Source organism: Pituophis catenifer, unplaced genomic scaffold (assembly GCF_029215685.1).
Source record: "Pituophis catenifer annectens isolate HBS135680 unplaced genomic scaffold, rPitCat1.0.hap2 SCAF_2, whole genome shotgun sequence".
NCBI classification, from domain to species: Eukaryota; Metazoa; Chordata; class Lepidosauria; order Squamata; family Colubridae; genus Pituophis; species Pituophis catenifer.
The window spans coordinates 55,580,390-55,599,120 of NW_027256882.1; the positions used below are offsets into that span (position 1 = coordinate 55,580,390).

The following is an 18,731-nucleotide window of genomic DNA, read 5'->3' on the forward strand; positions in this document are numbered from 1 at the left end:
TTGCTCTGGTACCCAGACACTTTTTCAGCCGCCTAAGCATTATATGTAATGGGATCAAAAGGTACAAATAAAAGCCATTTTACATACAAAACTCTTTCATTTTAAATCTAGTTAAAATTATTTTAATGACTTATTTAAAGTAAAATACCAGGTTTCTACTTTGCTTCCTTTTTCTCGGCTCTGGCTTCACACCGGCACATTAATGATTATTCGTCAAAGTCACACTGTTTGCTTACAAGGTATGAAGGCTCTTTAGACACTGTAATGACAGCTTTTGATTCGCTTGATAATATTTAGAATAAACCCTAAAAGCCAATCTTTGAAAGAATAGACCACTTTTATTGGCTTTTAGTCTCATTACTGCTATCATAAGTGGTAAATTGGACTAATGCAAGTAGTGCTGCTGGGTCATACGATAAAAACCACTGCTTAGTTCAACATTTTATTTATTTTTACATGATCTTATTTTAAGATATGATTAAAAAGTAGTTCATCATGGTGACCAGAGGTCTCTTACAAGGCATGGCTGGAGCAAATTGTGGAAAATTGCACTCCTGAGTTATCGTTATATTTGTTCCATTTATATTTGGAAGGACCTCTTTTCTCTGCACTGTATGTAAGAAACGTATAGAGTAAAATGTTTGAATACAGGAGGTTAGTCAAGCCAGAAATTCATTTGAGATTTCCTGATTTGAAGGATGATGAACCAGCCTGATTGCAGCCATTCATTAAGTCATCTGCATATTTATTTGCTTCAGAATGTCTAAACCTCTAGGTTAGCCTGAGTCACATGCTGCAATAAGCTGTAGTTCAACTGGGGTTTGTCGAATTCATTTCAAACAATAATGATTGGCTTCACATAACATAGTAGGGTGAAACCAAACAAGCTACATTATGATCTAGCCTGATTGGCACAGTCCACATTGGAATTGCCACAGAGCCATATTAAATGTAACTTCTTCCTTTGAGTAGTGATAGCATGATGTTCAGTCCAACGTTGCACATAAAACAAGACTTTAGAAATACGGATCCTATGAAGTATTATAGTCTACGTTCTTATCAAGATGTTGAGTATCCAGAATGAGAGAAGAGCATCAACGATGATTAAGGGACTGGAGGCTAAAATATATGAAAAACGGTGACAGGAATTGGGTATGTCTTGTTTAATTAAAAGAAGGACTAGAAGGAGCAAGGGGGTTCACTGGAAGGCTTCCAAGATGCCTCCTTCATCTCTGTTATATTCTGTTATCATTCACAGAAGTAACAGAGATATAAAAAAGAGGCCGCTACTTGCTCCAAAAAAGTCCACAGTTGTTCATCTACATCAGAAAAGAAAAGTACTGTTGATTTCTAGTGAGGAAATGACAAACTGACATTATGTGGGAAGAAGGAGATATTGGCTAAAAACAGCAACTGGATCCTGAATCTGGATTGCCAAAATCTCTTCAGAGAAAGGTAGCAGGAACTGAGATTTCTGCATTCAGCTTGCCAACAGCTGGGAGCCACCACCTTCTATCAAGCTCATATCAATAGCAATAGCACTTAGACTTATATACAGCTTCATAGTACTTTACAACCCTCTCTAAGTGGTTTACAGAGTCAACACATTGCCCTGAACAATCTAGGTTCTCATTTTACCAACCTCAGAAGGATGGAAGGCTGAGTCAACCTTGAGCTGATGAAAATTCTGCTGGCAGCTTGCAGAATTAGCCTGCAATACTGCATTCTAACCACTGTGCCACCATGGCTCCTCATAGCTGTCAATGTAGCCTTTACAGAGTTAAGATTCAACGAAATCACATTTTGGATTTCCCTCTTTTTAAACTGCCTTTTTTGGTGGCTCAGCCGTTAAGATGCTGGGCTTGTCAGCTGGAAGCCGGCAGCCCAGGTTGAAGATCCAAGCTCCAGATGATGGTGTGAGTTCCCATCCTCGCCTCAGCTCCTGACAACCTAGCAGTTAGAAAACATATGAATGCAAGTAGATAATGGGTACCACTTTGGTGGGAAGGCAACACTGTTCCATGACGTCATGCTGGCCACATGACTGTGGAAATGTCTTCGGACAGTGCTGACTCAATGGCCTTGAAAGAGAGATAAGCACCATCCCCCCAATAGTTGACAATGACTAGTGGAGTAAAATCTTCAGGGACTCTTTAAACTGCTTTTTAAACACTGAGAACCTTCAGAACCAAAGTTTAATTGTATTAACTGAGTGAGATCTTCAATCCTTTAAGAAAGAAGTTCAAGGTTTTATAAAAGGTTTTTTTAAATATATAGCAAAGGGTGATTAGAGTGTTGATTTTAAAATGTTTTAAATGCATTAAGGGTGCAGATGAACTTGAATTAGGACTTTATTAGAAAATAATTACAAGAATCCTTCCCATAGGAAACTCTCTATATTTATATCTCAAAATAAATAAATAACTGATGACTTTGAAGATTGGTCATTAAAGGGCACCAAAAGGAAATGAATATTTCAATAGATCTGGTGAGATAGACCTAGTTCTATTAGTTCCTAGGTCTCAGAAAATAATTCTGAAGGTATCTGGTATTATAGGTAAACTAGAAAGAGTTTACGAAAGAGTTACAAATTCTACTGAATAAAACTGAAATTGACTGAAATTTTAAAATGACACTCATTACGAAGGAGATGGAAAAAGATGAAATAGTGGATATACAAAATGATGAGTTGTGGTATGCAAATAAAACCAGCTGATGTTTTCATAATTAAAAAAGACATGCAAATACTAAACCAGAAGAGTAATGTGGATAACCTTTTTGTTTTGGGTTTACAAAAGAGACTTGTTAAATTGCCAACAATTTTGTAAGAAAAGACTAAAAAGCATGAAAAGAAGACAGATACTGGAACATTATTTATTTATTAACATTAGCTGGTGACACTAAAACTTGTTGGGAAAAAGAGGAAATAATATAAAATTGATTTATTTGGTCATGGTTAAACTAGATAGGTTGCTATTTCTGGTAATGTTTAATGGATTTATGTTAGTTAGGACCAGATGATGTTTTAAAAGTTTTGTTCGTTTGAAGAAGTGAGATGAGAGGATTTGTTTAAATAGAAAATTGGACATAAATGTAACAGGAAGGTTTTGAAGTGGATTTTTACTAGATATAGTTTGTAAAAGTCATGTTATTATTTCTGATAAGCCTGAATAGAATTTTGCTGATTAAGATGGAATGGTAAAGTATTAAAGTTTTGGGATATGCAATGAAGAGATGATTGCAGGGATGAAATGCTCCTGGTTCGGACCGGCTCGGGCGAGTAGATAGTGATGGCGGTGGGCAGTTCGGAGAACCGGTAGCAAAAATCCCTGCCCCCACCCCCCATGCCCAGCTGAGCCGCGCGATCATCAGAGCCTTTTTTTTTCTTTTAAATGGCTCTGACAAGCCAAGCTCTGATGATCCCAGCTGAGTTGGCTGCTAATCGATAGCAAAAATCCCTCCCCGTCCCCCCCTCAGCTTGCTTACCTTAGCTGATGGTCGCAACACCTTGCTGCAATCCCTGCAATACATTGCATCAGCAAGCAACTAAATCTCCCTGCCTGCAATCAAGCAGGCAGGGAGTTGTGGACTTCAACTCCCAGAATTCCTCAGCCAGCAAAACAAAGCTGGCTGAGGAATTCTGGGAGTTGAAGTCTACAAGTCTTAAAGGTTGGAGACCCCTGTTCTATTGGGTAAGTTTTTTTCCCCTTTTGGAGCTTTAAAAAATAGTTAATTGGGGTTGTTTTTAGTTGTTCTTTTTTTAGACCTAGCCATTTAAAGTTTAGGAAGTTTTAAATTTAGCTGCTTTTATATAAAAATATAAATAAATTAAAATAAAATAATATTTGTGCAGCTTTCTGAGATTTAGTGTGTTTCTGTAGTGTTTCACTCTAACTACACAAACACACAAAATCTCCCAAAGCTGTATGTGGAATTTTGTGTGTGTAAAGTGTGAAAGTTGGTTTTTTGGGCTTTTTGTGGCTGTGTGAGGTTCCTGCTTGCTGCAGGGGCCATTTTGGTCTAGCACAGCTGCTTTTATATTGTGGGTGAGCCAGTTGTGTTGTGTTGTGTTTTGTAGGTTTAAAAAGGGCAAAGAAGTGACATTGATTTGGCCACGCCCACCACAGAACCGGTAGCAAAAAAAATTAGATTTCACCCCTGGATGATTGGTTATATTTTTTTAGAGATCGTGATAAGTTAATATTAACTATACTTATGGGGGATAGAGGAAAAGTGTTTTTTTCCTGCACCTTTTATTTTTCTATTGTTTCATTTTTTCTTTTGTAGTTTTTTTTTAGTTTTGCCCCTATATGTAACAATAAAATTATTATGAAAAAAAGAAAAATATTGTAGACAGAAGAGTTAGTTCATACAGACATACAAATTACTTAGTTCCTAGGTTTTGAGCACACAGAACACAGCCTATTCTGGCATTTAATTCCCTACACATTTCAAATCACACACGGGAGGGAAGGCATAAACTTCCTTCACTGTATTTGTAGATTTGCTTGATTTAGAACTCTGGAGAAGCATGTTTCTAAAATAGGTGGGGGATTTTCATTTATCATGATTAGATATTCTCCATTTCTTCCAGGAGATCAAAGTGACACTCCCTGAATTGACAGTCTTGGGAATGATCATCTATAGACTGTACTCTAGTTCCAGTAGAAATGGGATTGAGAAGTGCTAGCAGCAAACTGGGCATCCCAGAACAATTTTGCTTCTAGACTAGCTAGCTGAAATTACAAGTAGGGCAATTTTAAACTATAATGTTGTTTGTTGTTGTTAGTTGCAAAGTAGTGTCCGACCCATCGCGACCCCATGGACAACGTTCCTCCAGGCCTTCCTGTCCTCTACCATCCTCTGGAGTCCATTTAAGCTCATGTCTCATGCCTTCAGTGACTCCATCCAGCCACCTCATTCTCTGCCGTCCCCTTTTTCTTTTGCCCTCAATCTTTCCCAGCATTAGGCTCTTCTCCAGTGAGTCCTTCCTTCTCATTATGTGGCCAAAGTATTTGAGTTTCATCTTCAGGATCTGGCCTTCTAAAGAGCAGTCTATAACTATTATAAAAATATTATAAAATAATTATTATAAAAACTATAATAGATGTGACTAAATTCACTCCTGTCTTGCAGATACACTACATGAAGTATCTCATTTACTCCACAGTCTAAAGGTAGTATATGATAACATTCTCTGTTAGAAAATTTTGTAGCTGAAAATGGAACACAGTTTCTGTTGCAGTCTAGATGTCTGTAAGTAATGAGAAATTAATGTTGGGGAACTTGGATTCCTTCAGGCTAACTCCCACAGTACCTTGCCATTGTCATTGCTTTCTAGTGCTGATGGGGTTTGAAACTCATCCGTTTCTGGAGGACACCAAGTTTTGACCTTAGTAGGAGACTGAACAGAAGAAATACAGTGAAATGTATAGTACCAGTAGTGAGAGAAAGAAAGAGAGGATATGGTAATTAAAATAGTGGTGAGAATAGAGGAGGAAGTAGACTAAAGCGTCTGCATGAACTCATTCAGTTCTTTAGCAGAGAGATTTGCCTTCCAACATATGAAGGATAATTGCAAATAGTAGAGTTCTTTTTCCATCATGGAATTCTAATCCCATTCATTTTCAGAAGCCATCATTTTCCTGTCCCTTGCTTTCACTCTTGCTGCTTTCACTTTTATTCCAAATCTATTCTTTTCCAAAATCCATTTTTGATACTACTAAATAATGATCTGCTCTCCACTCAGAATTTCATACCCCTCCTGTATTCTTTGTTATTAATAATGCAATCAGTTATGCTTTGGGATTCATACTGATAATACCTTTACTGTATGAATAGACTTATGCTAAAATGACAGATGTTACCAGCCTTAGTTGAGTCCTGCCATATGCAGCATTTCCCACTAAATGATAAAGACACTGCCAGAGGTTTTGGCACATCAGGCCAATATGTCACATGTACCATACTCTCAATAATCTAGGTTTCTTCTCTAACTCTAGAAAGTAAGTTAATATTTACTTCCCCTGCAGCTAGGAACTACTGTGTCAACTCACGAAGCATTCCTGATCTGCTCTTGAGTTGCCATAGGCAGGGGGATGGGGAACTGAGCCTCGCAGCTGCAGTGAGGGAATTGCACTTCAATCAAAACAAAAGCACATTCCAGCCATCTCTATGTCAAGGCCATCTCCACGGAGACCCACAGTGGTCAGAGGGAGGGACTTCTACCACCCATGAAATTGCTTTGTTGGGGAATGTGGCTGATGACACACCTTTGGGGGAGGGGGAAACGAGGTCAGAGCTGGGGCATAAATTAAGTGAGGTCAGAGTTGGCTTCACTTGGAACATGCCAATATGAAGCTCCTAATAAATAACTGGATTTCTTTTGAAGCTTGGATCAAGGCTTAGGATTTAATTAGGGCATCGGTTGGAACCCTGACATTCTGTATATGTATATATATAGCATACAGTCATATATGCTGGATGTGATCTAGAAAGTACCTCAAATATCTGCAGGATAACAGATTGTGAACTCCAATATATAAAGTTGCATGATTTGACGAAAACCAACTCATCATCTTAGAGAAACAATTTACTCATTAGGCATATATTAAATAATAATACAAAGAAACATGGACTTCTATTCCAACATGGTCATTTTAATGGTTCAAGATTAATATCAATTTTATTATTTATAGGGCTGAGTAATTCATTAATAAATAATGTAAGAAGCCATGCTACAAATTTTCCTTTTAATTATACATGCAACAACATGCACTAAATTGTTTTTCTGTCTCCAGTAAGTAATCTTTGAAATTTCATAGAAACTTGGCACTTAAGCCCTTCCATTAACAAACTATGCAAAGCTCTTGCAAGTATTTTCCCAGCAAAGGTAGAGATAATCTTTGCTAGCAATTATTTATTTACTGCACATACAATATTTCGGTATAGCCCTGCATCCTATACCTCTTCCAATTTGCAAATACTGTAGCATAAAATCTCACCTTTTTGTATAATGTTCAATCCAATAAAATGACATGGTACATTACAACAAAACTATCATTTAAAAACTCAAAGTCAGAAAAATAAAAGGCAGCAATTTGTGCAAAGCTGTATTGTCAATCAGACTTCTTTAACATTTTCTGGAGAATGTACTAAATAAGCAGCCAATTATTTTTGACCATTTACTTCATTTATTTATAAAATACTTCTCTGCTGTCTTGCAGATTAAAAAAGAAAAAAGAAAATCACCAAGGCATTTTATCAATCCAATTAAAACAACATTCAAACACAAAATAAATCAAAACAAAATGCAAAAAAGATCTACATTAAAGAATATAGTTTTTTTCCTCCTTCCCTGTCCCTTTTCCTTCTATGTCATGCCTTTCACATTGTACCCTAAGAGTAAGAATGAATTTTATGAGCTTTGGTAGGGATTTAGTGAATTTAAAAAAAACAGAATAAAAGTTTGTAGAACAAGAATATTTTAAAAACAAAGTAAAAGCCTGGAGAATGTACAGCATGATAGTACTTAGCATTGAGACTTATATATCACTTCACAGTGCTTTGCAACCCTCTCTAAGCAATCTGGGTCCTCATTTTCCCAATCTAGGAAGGATGGAAGGCTGAGTCAACCTTGAGCTGGTGAGAATTGAACTTCTGGCAGTCAGCAAAATTAGCCTGCAATACTGCATTCTAACCACTGTGCCTCCACGGCTTTTTAAAATAGAATGGATCAATCTACTTGCTCTCAGGAAGATTCTAATAATTGGGATGCTACCACCACCAAAAAAGATATAGTCATATCCACCTTATCACATTTAAGTCCAAAGGAAAAGCACAGCCTCAGGAACTGAATACGGATTATAAACAGATTCATGAATTGCTGAGGTGTCTCCAGTGGTGGGTGAGTGTATATGTGTCAAGATGACAGTTGTGACTGCACTATCAAAGTCCCATTCATTTTTAGGTTTTTATGTAAAAAAGAGGAGTCAGTCCTATGGTTGCAGCTATCTTTTTAACTTTTTAGACCTTTCCTCCAGTGGTGGGTTGCCCCAGTTTGGGCCAGTTCGCAAGAACTGGTAATAAAACCGGTGGGAGGCCCCGCCCACCACCCTAGATGTCATCATTGGCGATCTGCACATGAATATGTTGACTATGTTGAATACAACTACGAATCTGCATACAGATGGGAGGTTGAACAACTAGCTTTGTGGTGCAACCGGAAAAATCTTGAACTAAACACACTCAAAACCGTAGAAATGATGGTAGATTTTAGGAGAAACCCTCCTATACTACCACTTCTTACAATACTAGACAACACAGTATCAACAATATAGACCTTCAAGTTTCTAGGTTCTATCATATCTCAAGACTTAACATGGACACCTAACATCAAAAACGTCATCAAAAAAGCACAACAAAGAATGTTCTTTTTGCGCCAGCTCAGAAAGCTCAAACTGCCCAAGGAGCTGTTGATTCAGTTCTGCGCCTCTATAACTGTCTGGTTTAGCTCTGCAACTAAACAAAACAGATACAGACTTCAACGGATAATTAGAATTGCAGAAAAAACAATTGCTACCAACCTGCCTTCCATTGAGGATCTGTGTACTGCATTCATCAAAAAGAGGGCTGTGAAAATATCTACAGACCCCTCACATCTTGGACATAAACTGTTTCAGCTTCTACCCTCAAAAATATGCTATAGGGCACTGCACACCAGAACAACTAGACACAAGGACAGTTTTTTCCCGAATGCCATCATTCTGCTTAACAACTAATTCCCACAACACTGTCAAATAATTTACTAAGACTGTATTACTATTGTTATTATTCTCTTCCTTCCTATTACTAATCTCTTCCCACTTATGACTATAACCTTGTTGCTTGTGTCTTTACGATTTATATTGTTTTGTTTCCTAGTATGATTTGATTGCTTACTAGTAACCTATGACTATCACTAAGTGTTGTATTTTATGATTCTTGATGAATGTTTTTTTCTTTTATGTACACTGAGAGCATATGCACCAAAGACAAATTCCTTGTGTGTCCAATCACACTTGGCCAATAAAGATTTCTATTCTATTCTATTCTATTCTATTCTATTCTATTCTATTCTATTCTATTCTATTCTATTCTGTTCTGTTCTGTTCTGTTCTGTTCTGTTCTGTTCTGTTCTGTTCTATTCTATTCTATTCTATTCTATTCTATTCTAATGTTTGCCATCTTGAGTTATTTGTAAAAATAATAAAGGCAGGAAATGAATGAAAGCATAGGAAACAAGAATCATTAGGAATTCTGGGAAGATCTTTATTAATAGTAGGGTATGATAACAGAATCTTTGAAGCCTGCCAAAGGTCAGCTTATACTGAGCATAGTTAAAACCAAGCTACTCTAAGTCTCTTTCTCATGTTTCCTTGCTCTCCCAGACCTAGGATGGGTGGAGGGATGAATGATTAAATGATAGATAGATAGATAGATAGATAGATAGATAGATAGATAGACGATAGATAGACAGACAGATAGATGACAGACTGACAGAAAGACAAGCACACCACTCCTATGTATGTACCTACCTTCTTTCTCTGTGTCCACCTCCATGTTGTCATAGGGCAGCACAAAAGCAGTTACAATGCCCTACAAACTATGCTTCTGTCTCAAAGATTCAAATTTTGTGTGTTTGTGTGTGTGTGTATTGCTCCCTTCCACTGACTGTCAATTAGTGGGGTGGCTTCCCACTGGTGGCTCACCACATCCCCTATCATGCTTTCGTCCAGTGCCAAAAAGCAGTTTCAGCTCCAGAAAGCAACTTCTAACTTTAGGAAACTGTTTTAAGACTGCTCTAAATGACATCATTCTAAGGGGTAAGTGGGGCTTTTTTGCTCTCTGTTGGGGGACCGTATAAGAGCCTGCAAGGTTCTCTATGTTATGATGCTTCCTAACCAGTAACCTGGAAAACACTGGTGCACTGTATTTGGTTAGCAATATGGAGAGTCCAGCAATCCAGTTGGTGCCATGCCATCAAAAGCATTTGTAGCACTTTCCAGCTATTAGGACATTGTTCTTTCATTCTGTATGGACTTAAAACCTCTCTCTTTCCCCGGAGAATGCATTGCAGAATTTAACAACTACTCAGCTTATAAAACTGCAATTAATAGCAGCAAGCTGGAAGCATGTTACATTTGATAGACTCTGTGCCTATTGAAAAGAAGTCTTTTAATCTCCTTTTTTTTTTTTTTACAACTTAAAGCAAGGCTTGCATTGATTAAGTCACTCAAACAGAGGCCCTGAAGCTGGCAAGGCTCTTTCCCAGGATTTTGGCTCCCCAAAGGATGAGCAACACCAGTTTTTGGCTCCATTCCCCCCCCCCATTTTGATAAGAAATACAGTAGAATAGATGAGAAAGACAAAATACAAAGACCTGCAAATAAAATAACTGTGGCAAAAGAAAGCAAAGATAGTGGCCAATAATAATAGGAGCCTTGGGTGCAATCCCAAAACAACTGGAGCAGCACTTGAATACCATTGGCATTGACAAATTCACCATCAGTCAATTGCAGAAAGCAACTTTACTTAGAACAGCTTACATAGCAATAGCACTTACGCTTACTGAATATCCAGCTTCATAGTACTTTACAGCCCTCTCGAAGTGATTTACAGAGTCAACCTATTGGCCCCAACAATCTGGGTCCTCATTCTACCAATCTTGGAAGGATGGAAGGCTGAGTCAACTTTGAGCCAGTCAGGATCGAACTCTTGGCAGTTGGCAGAATTAGCCTGCAATACTGAATTCTGGCCTTTGCCCTAACACAGGGCTTTCCTGCAATGATATCTGTAACATCATCAAACATCCACATTTGCCTATCCCAGATCCTTGAGAAGGACTCAATAGGCAGATAAAAATGCCAAATACAGTCCGAACAACTGGCAAAAATACCAATGATAATAATAATAACCGTGCATTTTTTTAATGTATCTGCTACCCCCATTAATAACTGTTTCACTGAGAATCTTTTAATGAAATCTGCCTTTGCATAGATTTCCTTCTCCTCTGAAAGAAGAAAGCCAGCTAGCTTGAAAAGGAAAAAAAAAACGCACCCATTTCCCCCCAAGTGATCGGCTGTAAATTCAAAACCAAAATATACTAGTTTTGTATATACTCTTGACTATTTAATATTTATGTCTACAAATGCAGGCAATGCATGTTCATTGTTCTGATCATTATAATTTTGATGGAAATTTACACTTCAGATTATGATTTCATGTAAACCCTTCAAAAAACCCAACAGTAATTTTTTTCAGCAACATGAAGGCAGTGCAGTGGAATTATTATTATTGAGAGACACGTGATGTATTTATGTTTTATTTGAGCTACTTCTGTAGCTCAATTCAGCTTGAATGTGAAGATTTGTATGCTTCAAATCCTGCAAATCCTGTTTGACCAGAGATTTCCAGTCGTAAGCCTTGATAGTACAGTGGTCTACGCACCCTGTTATTAACACAGCTGCCTGCAATTTACTGCTGGTTCGAATCTCTCCAAGGCTCAAGGTTGACTCAGCCTTCCATCCTTTCTAAGGTAGGTGAAATGAGGACCCAGTTTGTGGGGGCAATAAGCTGACTTTATATAAATATACAAAAGTATGAAGGCTATTGCTTAACGCATTGTAAGCCGCCCTGAGTCTCCGGAGAAGGGCGGCATATAAATCAAATTAAAAAAAAAATAAGTCTAATGATAGCCTTACAGACAATGTAATGACTGTAAGGCTTAATGACTTGTAACTTAGTGACAGTCCAAAGTGACAACATACCTCTGCAGATCTACTTTCAACCAGTTGGAACAGCCACATATACCCCTGAAGTCATGGAATGGTATTTTGGCTGGTTGGAAACTGACTCACATTTATGCTGTTGGCAATTTCCCACAGTCATATGCCCATGATTTTTGGTGGTTTTTGCTCTTTTTTGGCAAATTATTTCCAGTTTCCAACCCTTTGTGAAAATGGTTTGCTCCATGAGCCTGGTGTTTGCTTTTTTTGTTTTTTTAATTTGATTTATATGCCGCCCTTCTCTGGAGACTCAGGGTGGCTTACAGTGCATTAAGCAATAGCCTTCATACTTTTGTATATTTTATACAAAGTCAGCTTATTGCCCCCACAAACTGGATCCTCAATTTACCTACCTTAGAAAGGATGGAAGGCTGAGTCAAGCCTGGCAAGATTTGAACTTACTTTAATTGCAGACAGCTGGTGTTAAATTACAGTGCCTTGTCTGCAGAGCTATCCAGGCTTAATGACCTCCACAACAAGGGTTTGTAAAATTGGACATGGTCGCATGTTTACCCACTTAATCTCTATCACAATTTAGATTGTACAATTCAATTATACAATGGGTTCAGTTGGGTTGTACCAATCATAATTGGGTTCAGTTATGATTGTAAGTTGTAAGTACCTGTATCATAAAGTGTTCAGTTTAAGAAACATCATTAATAGCTGTAAATTTAGATGATGCTGGCACTGTTACAGTATTCTGAAGATCTTTTCTACTAATCCATATAATTGTTTGTTTTTTACATTTTCTACAAGTATAACTAAATAATTGCTAAATTATTTTGGTATGATACTGATGCAATCAGTATGGCAATTGATTTTTTTCCTCCATGAAATGTTGCTCTCAATTTGTAAATCATGATTTTTATCAACTGATTTTTCATTTAACAGGCTCTATCCCTCCTTCTTTTCCATAACAGTAATGTCTGGTGAATTAGTTTTTAAGAGAATTCTGATCTCCTCATTTTGCAAAATGTTTTTGTAGAAGATGACCAGGCTGAGCCTGAACCTGAGGAAGGGGTCAAACGCGTCATCAGTTATGAGTTCCTGTATACCCACAAAAGATCTGAGTCCAGCCCACCTTGATTTCCTCTCTGTCCTTAACACTTGTGAATTTCCCTTGACTGTTAGTAGTTCAGAATTTGTAGAGAGCTTGCAATAAATCTTTATACTCATTTGATCTGCCTGAATTTCCTGATTTCTCTGGCGGCTTGACAGTTTTGAAACATATAATTCCACAAAACACAATATAAATTCCAATGGACAATTTTTGCAATCCTATTATGGTGCCATAAAATGAGCAATTTGACTATAGTCACTAATAAGATTATTGGCAGTTTCACACTTAATTTTACATCACTGACTTTGGCATTATCAAAAATACCGTTGGTTCATTTTTGACTTTGATGGTTCAGCATTATTTCCTATAATAACTTGTTTCAGGGCACTAGTGGACAACCCACAAACTGGCCTATTCCCAATATTGAGTTGTCTACCACCAGCTCAGCCCACCTTGATCTGGTGGTGAAGCTCTGAAAGACTTCTACCATAACTCTCTCTTTCCCCCAAATTTAAGCTCCTTTCCTTTATTTGAAATCAATGGACTTCAAAGCATATAACCTTTTGCAGATCATGTCTCATATTTCTGGTTCCCAGTCTGTTCTTCTGGATAAATATCTATAAGTGTTCACATTAGAAAGTATTAGTATCTCTAATGCAAATGGCGAGGAAGAGATGATGACCTGCTTAGCCAACAAACACTTAAAGGTTATCTTGTAAAGATCACAAACGTTGGGAATTGTACGCAATAGCTGAGCTAAGAATACATCCAGTGTTGTTTTGTGAAAAATTCTGATCTGAAACTGCAGGGCATTTCATTCCATACCTTTTCAGCATCTTATTTCCATTGTGTGTGGTTCCTGGATGCTTCTTTTAGAAGGCACAAATAATCAATATAAAACCATGAATAAAAATAACTTTCCCTTAAAATTGGATGCTAAAAGAACATGCAGCTTTCCTTCTTAGCAGGCAAGATCGAATTCTACTACACAACTCCCTCTTTTGCTATGAGTCCTGAAAATGAATGTTTCAAAATCATGTGTGACAAGCAGAAATTAAAAAAAATATATGGGGGAAGGGGACATCTGGTCATTATTTTTTTTGTTAGACCCTTCCTAACTTAGTGCCTCCTGATTTTCATTTAGTTTCCAGTTTTCACAATAACAAGTTGTTCAAATTGAGCAGAATGTATATAAATGTTGTCTGGGTAAATACTGGAATTATATTATAAATTGAATAGGGATTCTTGGGAAAAACATACACCCACATGGTAAATTGTACAGTTTAAATATAATATAATATAATATAATATAATATAATATAATATAATATAATATAATATAATATAATATAATATAATATAATATAATATAATATAATATAATAATACAATACAATACAATACAATACAATACAATACAATACAATACAATACAATATAATATCAGAGTTGGAAGGGACCTTGGAGGTCCTCTAGTCCAACCCCCTGCTTAGGCAGGAAACCCTACACCACTTCAGACAAATGGTTATCCAACATCTTCTTTAAAACTTCCAGTATTGGAGCATTCATAACTTCTGGAGGCAAGTTATTCCACTGATTAATTGTTGTAACTGCCAGGAAATTTCTCCTTAGTTCTAAGTTGCTTCTCTCCTTGATTAGTTTCCACCCATCACTTCTTGTCCTGCCCTCGGGTGCTTTGAAGAATAGCTTGACTCCCTTTTCTTTGTGGCAGCCCCTGAGATATTGGAACACTGCTATCAAGTCTCCCCTAGTCCTTCTTTTCATTAAACTAGACATACCCAGTTCCTGCAACCGTTCTTCATATGTTTAAGCCTCCAGACCCCTATTCATCTTTGTTGCTCTTCTCTGTACTCTTTCTAGAGTCTCCACATCTTTTTTACATTGTGACGACCAAAACTGAATGTAGTATTCCAAGTGTGGCCTTACCAAGGCATTATAAAGTGGTATTAACACTTCACATGATCTTGAAACACTGACCAACATTGTGACCTGACACCAATATGCACCATAAAATACTGTGAAGCACAGGTGAAGAAACACATAATGGGATGACATCGAAATAAAAATCTGCCTTTTAGTGCATCAAGAAAATAGTCCATCTAGCTCATCCACAAGGATCTGGCTAATCTGCACTGATTTGGGAAATCTAAATCTTGACCTAAAGCAGATGCCTTACCATTAAGTGACCTTACCAAAGACAACTGTTCGAAATGGGCAAACCTATAAATGAACAACTTTTGAATGAACAAATAAGCAAACCTATGCTCCTTTGACAATGTACATATCCAGTTTATCTCTATGCTGAAAAGTCATAAAGACATTCTGTTCATCTAAGAGTTGTTGCTATGAAAACTTTCTAGCTGAGGAACTCTGGCACTCTTACAGGGATTTTGCCATATTTCTTATAGAAATTAGCATCACCGTCTCCTGGGCCATGTTCCTGATTCACTGTATTGAGAATCCCCAAGGATTATTTTCAGATTTAAGGTGCTTATCTAAACATCACTGATGACGTTAGCAATGACTATTAGGATCAACAGCAGCCAAAATAGCTAAGCATGAAAATTTAAAATTCCTCCTCTGTTAATACGTGTGCTTTCATCTTCACAAAGAGAATGAAACTGAATTATATTTAATTTGTTCCATTAACTAGATACTATGATTAAACTTGGGGTCAGTTTGGCATTCCCTTTTCCTTACCTCCCCCACCCCCACTTTTGATCACTTTCAAAATCCATTATATTAATGAACTGAAGTTGGAAGAGGTAAAACTAATACTTTTCAAAATTTGCCCTGCTGTTCAGAAGAATTAATGTCTACACATTTATTGCAATGATGCAAACACCTTGAGAGATAACATTGATAACTTTGTGTATCTATCTCAAATCTCAGATCTAACCTGTTACTTCACATTTTTCCAAAATAATAATTGTACAGTGATACCTCGGTACTCATCATTAATTGGTTCCGGGATGTGTGACGACTACCCAAAACGATGAGTACCAAACAAATGTTTCCCATAAGGAACAATATAATGAGTCAAAAGGCAGCCAGAACCAATGAGTTCTAGCTTGTGTGTTCAGTAGCAAACAAACAATGAGTACCGGGACAAAATATTCATGTCAAAATGTGTTGAGAACCAAATTCGCCGAGTTTCAAACAATTGAGTACCAAGGTACCACTGTATGTTGAATGGATTTGTTATTTGATGCCAACATGCCAAAAATATAACAAAAATATACTTGGAAACCAATACTTTTTTAAAACTGCAATGTTTTGGACTCCCTTTTATTCAGCTATACATACAAACACAAAGGCCACAGGAGTTTCATTCATAACAACAAAACTGGGCAGAGCACATCAAAATAAATACAACCAAAACAGTGAAACAAGAAAGCTTTCAGCAAAAATGGAGACGCTCCAAAATATTCCAAATATGTAGCCCATATCAAGCAATATATATATATATATATATTAAATAGAACCTTGACCTTTCAGAAGAACGGTGGATAAAATTTAAATAAATGAATTAAAAAAACCATATATTTGCTAAATATTTGATATCTGAGAAAATGCAAACGATAAAGCTTAGAATAATTTGGTCAACTTTTAAAATAAAATACACACATTATAGCATGAAGAAAACCTAATAGTTTCCCCAAAAAAAGATGTTGGTTGGAAAATTTAGATTTGTCTGAGGAATAAGAAACTATGACCAACATTGTCGTATTTGCTTTATTCTAGTTAGTCCTAGAAACTTAGTTTGTTTCTTGTGAGCCTTTTGAAAGCTTTTGGGGTTTGTTCTCATAAAACTGTGTTCTCTGGGAATTTGGTTTCTCAACATTTTAAGGTAATAATAGTAATAATGCTAATCTTAATAATTCCAATATAAACAAGAAAGTTACCTTCTTTCAGCAACACGGAAGTTGTTCTCTGATCATTTTCAAAGCTCTGTGTTCTAACTTTCCCTATGTCTGTATCTGTTTCAGACATCTGTAGAATTGGAAAAAATTAAAAAATATCAGCAAATAATTCTGCAGTGTTTGACATCTGCCTATTTTTACTTCTGTGGGACCAATTAGCTTCTGACAAATCGCTTGAGCTTCATATCTGCCACTGAGTTATCATTACTGGGGTTTTCTGCATGCTGGTTTTCAAAGTTAATTATTACTTTTATGGCTTTATCACTGCACTTTCAAAAGTTTACCAGTACTTACAGAACTAGTTTTATGAGATGTTTGCTAAAGAAATAATGTATTAAAATAGATTTTCCATTACTCTATTAATTGGAATGTCCTTTCAAATCATCAAGCATATGTACTTGGATGATACAACATCAGTTTGAATGGCACAATGCTTTGCATTCTTACTCTGAAGTAAGAACTTATAGTCACTGCATTCAGTAAGCTGTACTTAGGAAAGTGAGTAGAGCAGTCTTGTCTAAAATGCTTTATTTTGGATGAAAAAGCTCCTCCAATCAGTATCTACATTATGAGATGTTTCTGTCTTGTTATATAACAAGTATTCATTTTTTTTAACAACAACAAAAAATCAACATACTGCAAAATATCTTACCCTAAACCAAGATGCTTTTTTATAGCTCTTTATTAATATTACATGTATTCTTCAACAGCAGTGGTATCAATTTTATGTTGAGATGTATTAATAATTCTTATGAGTTTATTGTAGCACAGAGATAAACTGTGCTTGGGCAGGAGTTTTCCCTGTAGGTATTGAATATGCTTATAAATAGCAATAATGCATCTCATTCGAGCGCTCACAAATAAATATCAATAAAAGGTAGTTCAGCAAAAGTGTAACCAAAATATTCTTTACTGCCCCTTCAACCCATTCATCTCTCCAAAAGAGAATTGTTGTTCACCAAAAGCATGCAAATTACAGTACCTGGGAGTATTACGTGTACATTAGCCTGCTGAGTAGTATGATATGGATTGCCTCTTGTAATTTGTTTCCACGAAATGATAGGGGAATATATATATATATATGAATACATATATATAAATATACTGGAATATCTTCTAACTGATGTTCATCTTCTCAGGGTTGAGATAGTTGAAATTTCTATTCCAAACAAGAGAAACGAAGATTAGGAGAGCCAATTAATATAGGTTTAGTTCTTCTTCCAGAGTCCCAGATTGTGTACTGTCCAGCATTCCCTCACACTGACAAAACTGAAAGGATGAGTTAGGCATTCTCCCCCTCCACACTGACTTCCTGTGCTGTACAGTGCCAGATTTGACTGGGTGCCAGAAGCAGCCACATTAGTGCTAAAATGATTTTTAAAAAAGAAAAGAAAAGAAATTGACAACATTTCTTATGGTAATGGCTAGAAAGTTGGGTGTTTGACAAAAAGGCTCTGCTGCACAGAAAAAGCACAATCTTCAGTTAAAAAAAAAAATCTGCCTGACAATAATTTTGGATAAAGGATGAAAGGAAGAGGCGTCATCTGATTTCCTATGCTTAAATCAAAATGGTATCTTCCTTAAAGGAAAAGGTTCGAAACAAAGAAAATAGCTGAGCTGTGGTTCTCCAAGAAATGAATGTCTGCCTTGGAATTGATTCCATATCTGTCACACATGAGAATGGGAATCTCATGGATCTATTGAGAAATATGTTACCCTTCCATATACAATAGTGGCCAAAATTGTGGAAACCTTTTGGGAAAAGTGTTTTTTTTTTTGAGGTCTGATGGCTAATAACACCACTTTTTTTTTTTTTTTTTGGAGTTTCAAGATAATCATGCTGGAATGGCCACTGCTGGAATGGCCTGGGAATAGTCCAGACCTTAACCCAATTGAAAATCT

General features: G+C 36.6%; 1 protein-coding gene across 1 annotated transcript in view; it reads right to left on the bottom strand.

Moving 5' to 3' along the window:
- MDFIC2 (MyoD family inhibitor domain containing 2) overlaps positions 1-16,956 on the bottom strand; it is a 59,554-nt gene extending 42,598 nt beyond the window's left edge. The window contains 1 exon segment of the mRNA XM_070933555.1: positions 16,812-16,956. Coding sequence (XP_070789656.1) covers positions 16,812-16,956 — 145 coding nt within the window.
- Positions 16,957-18,731: the final 1,775 nt, after the last annotated feature.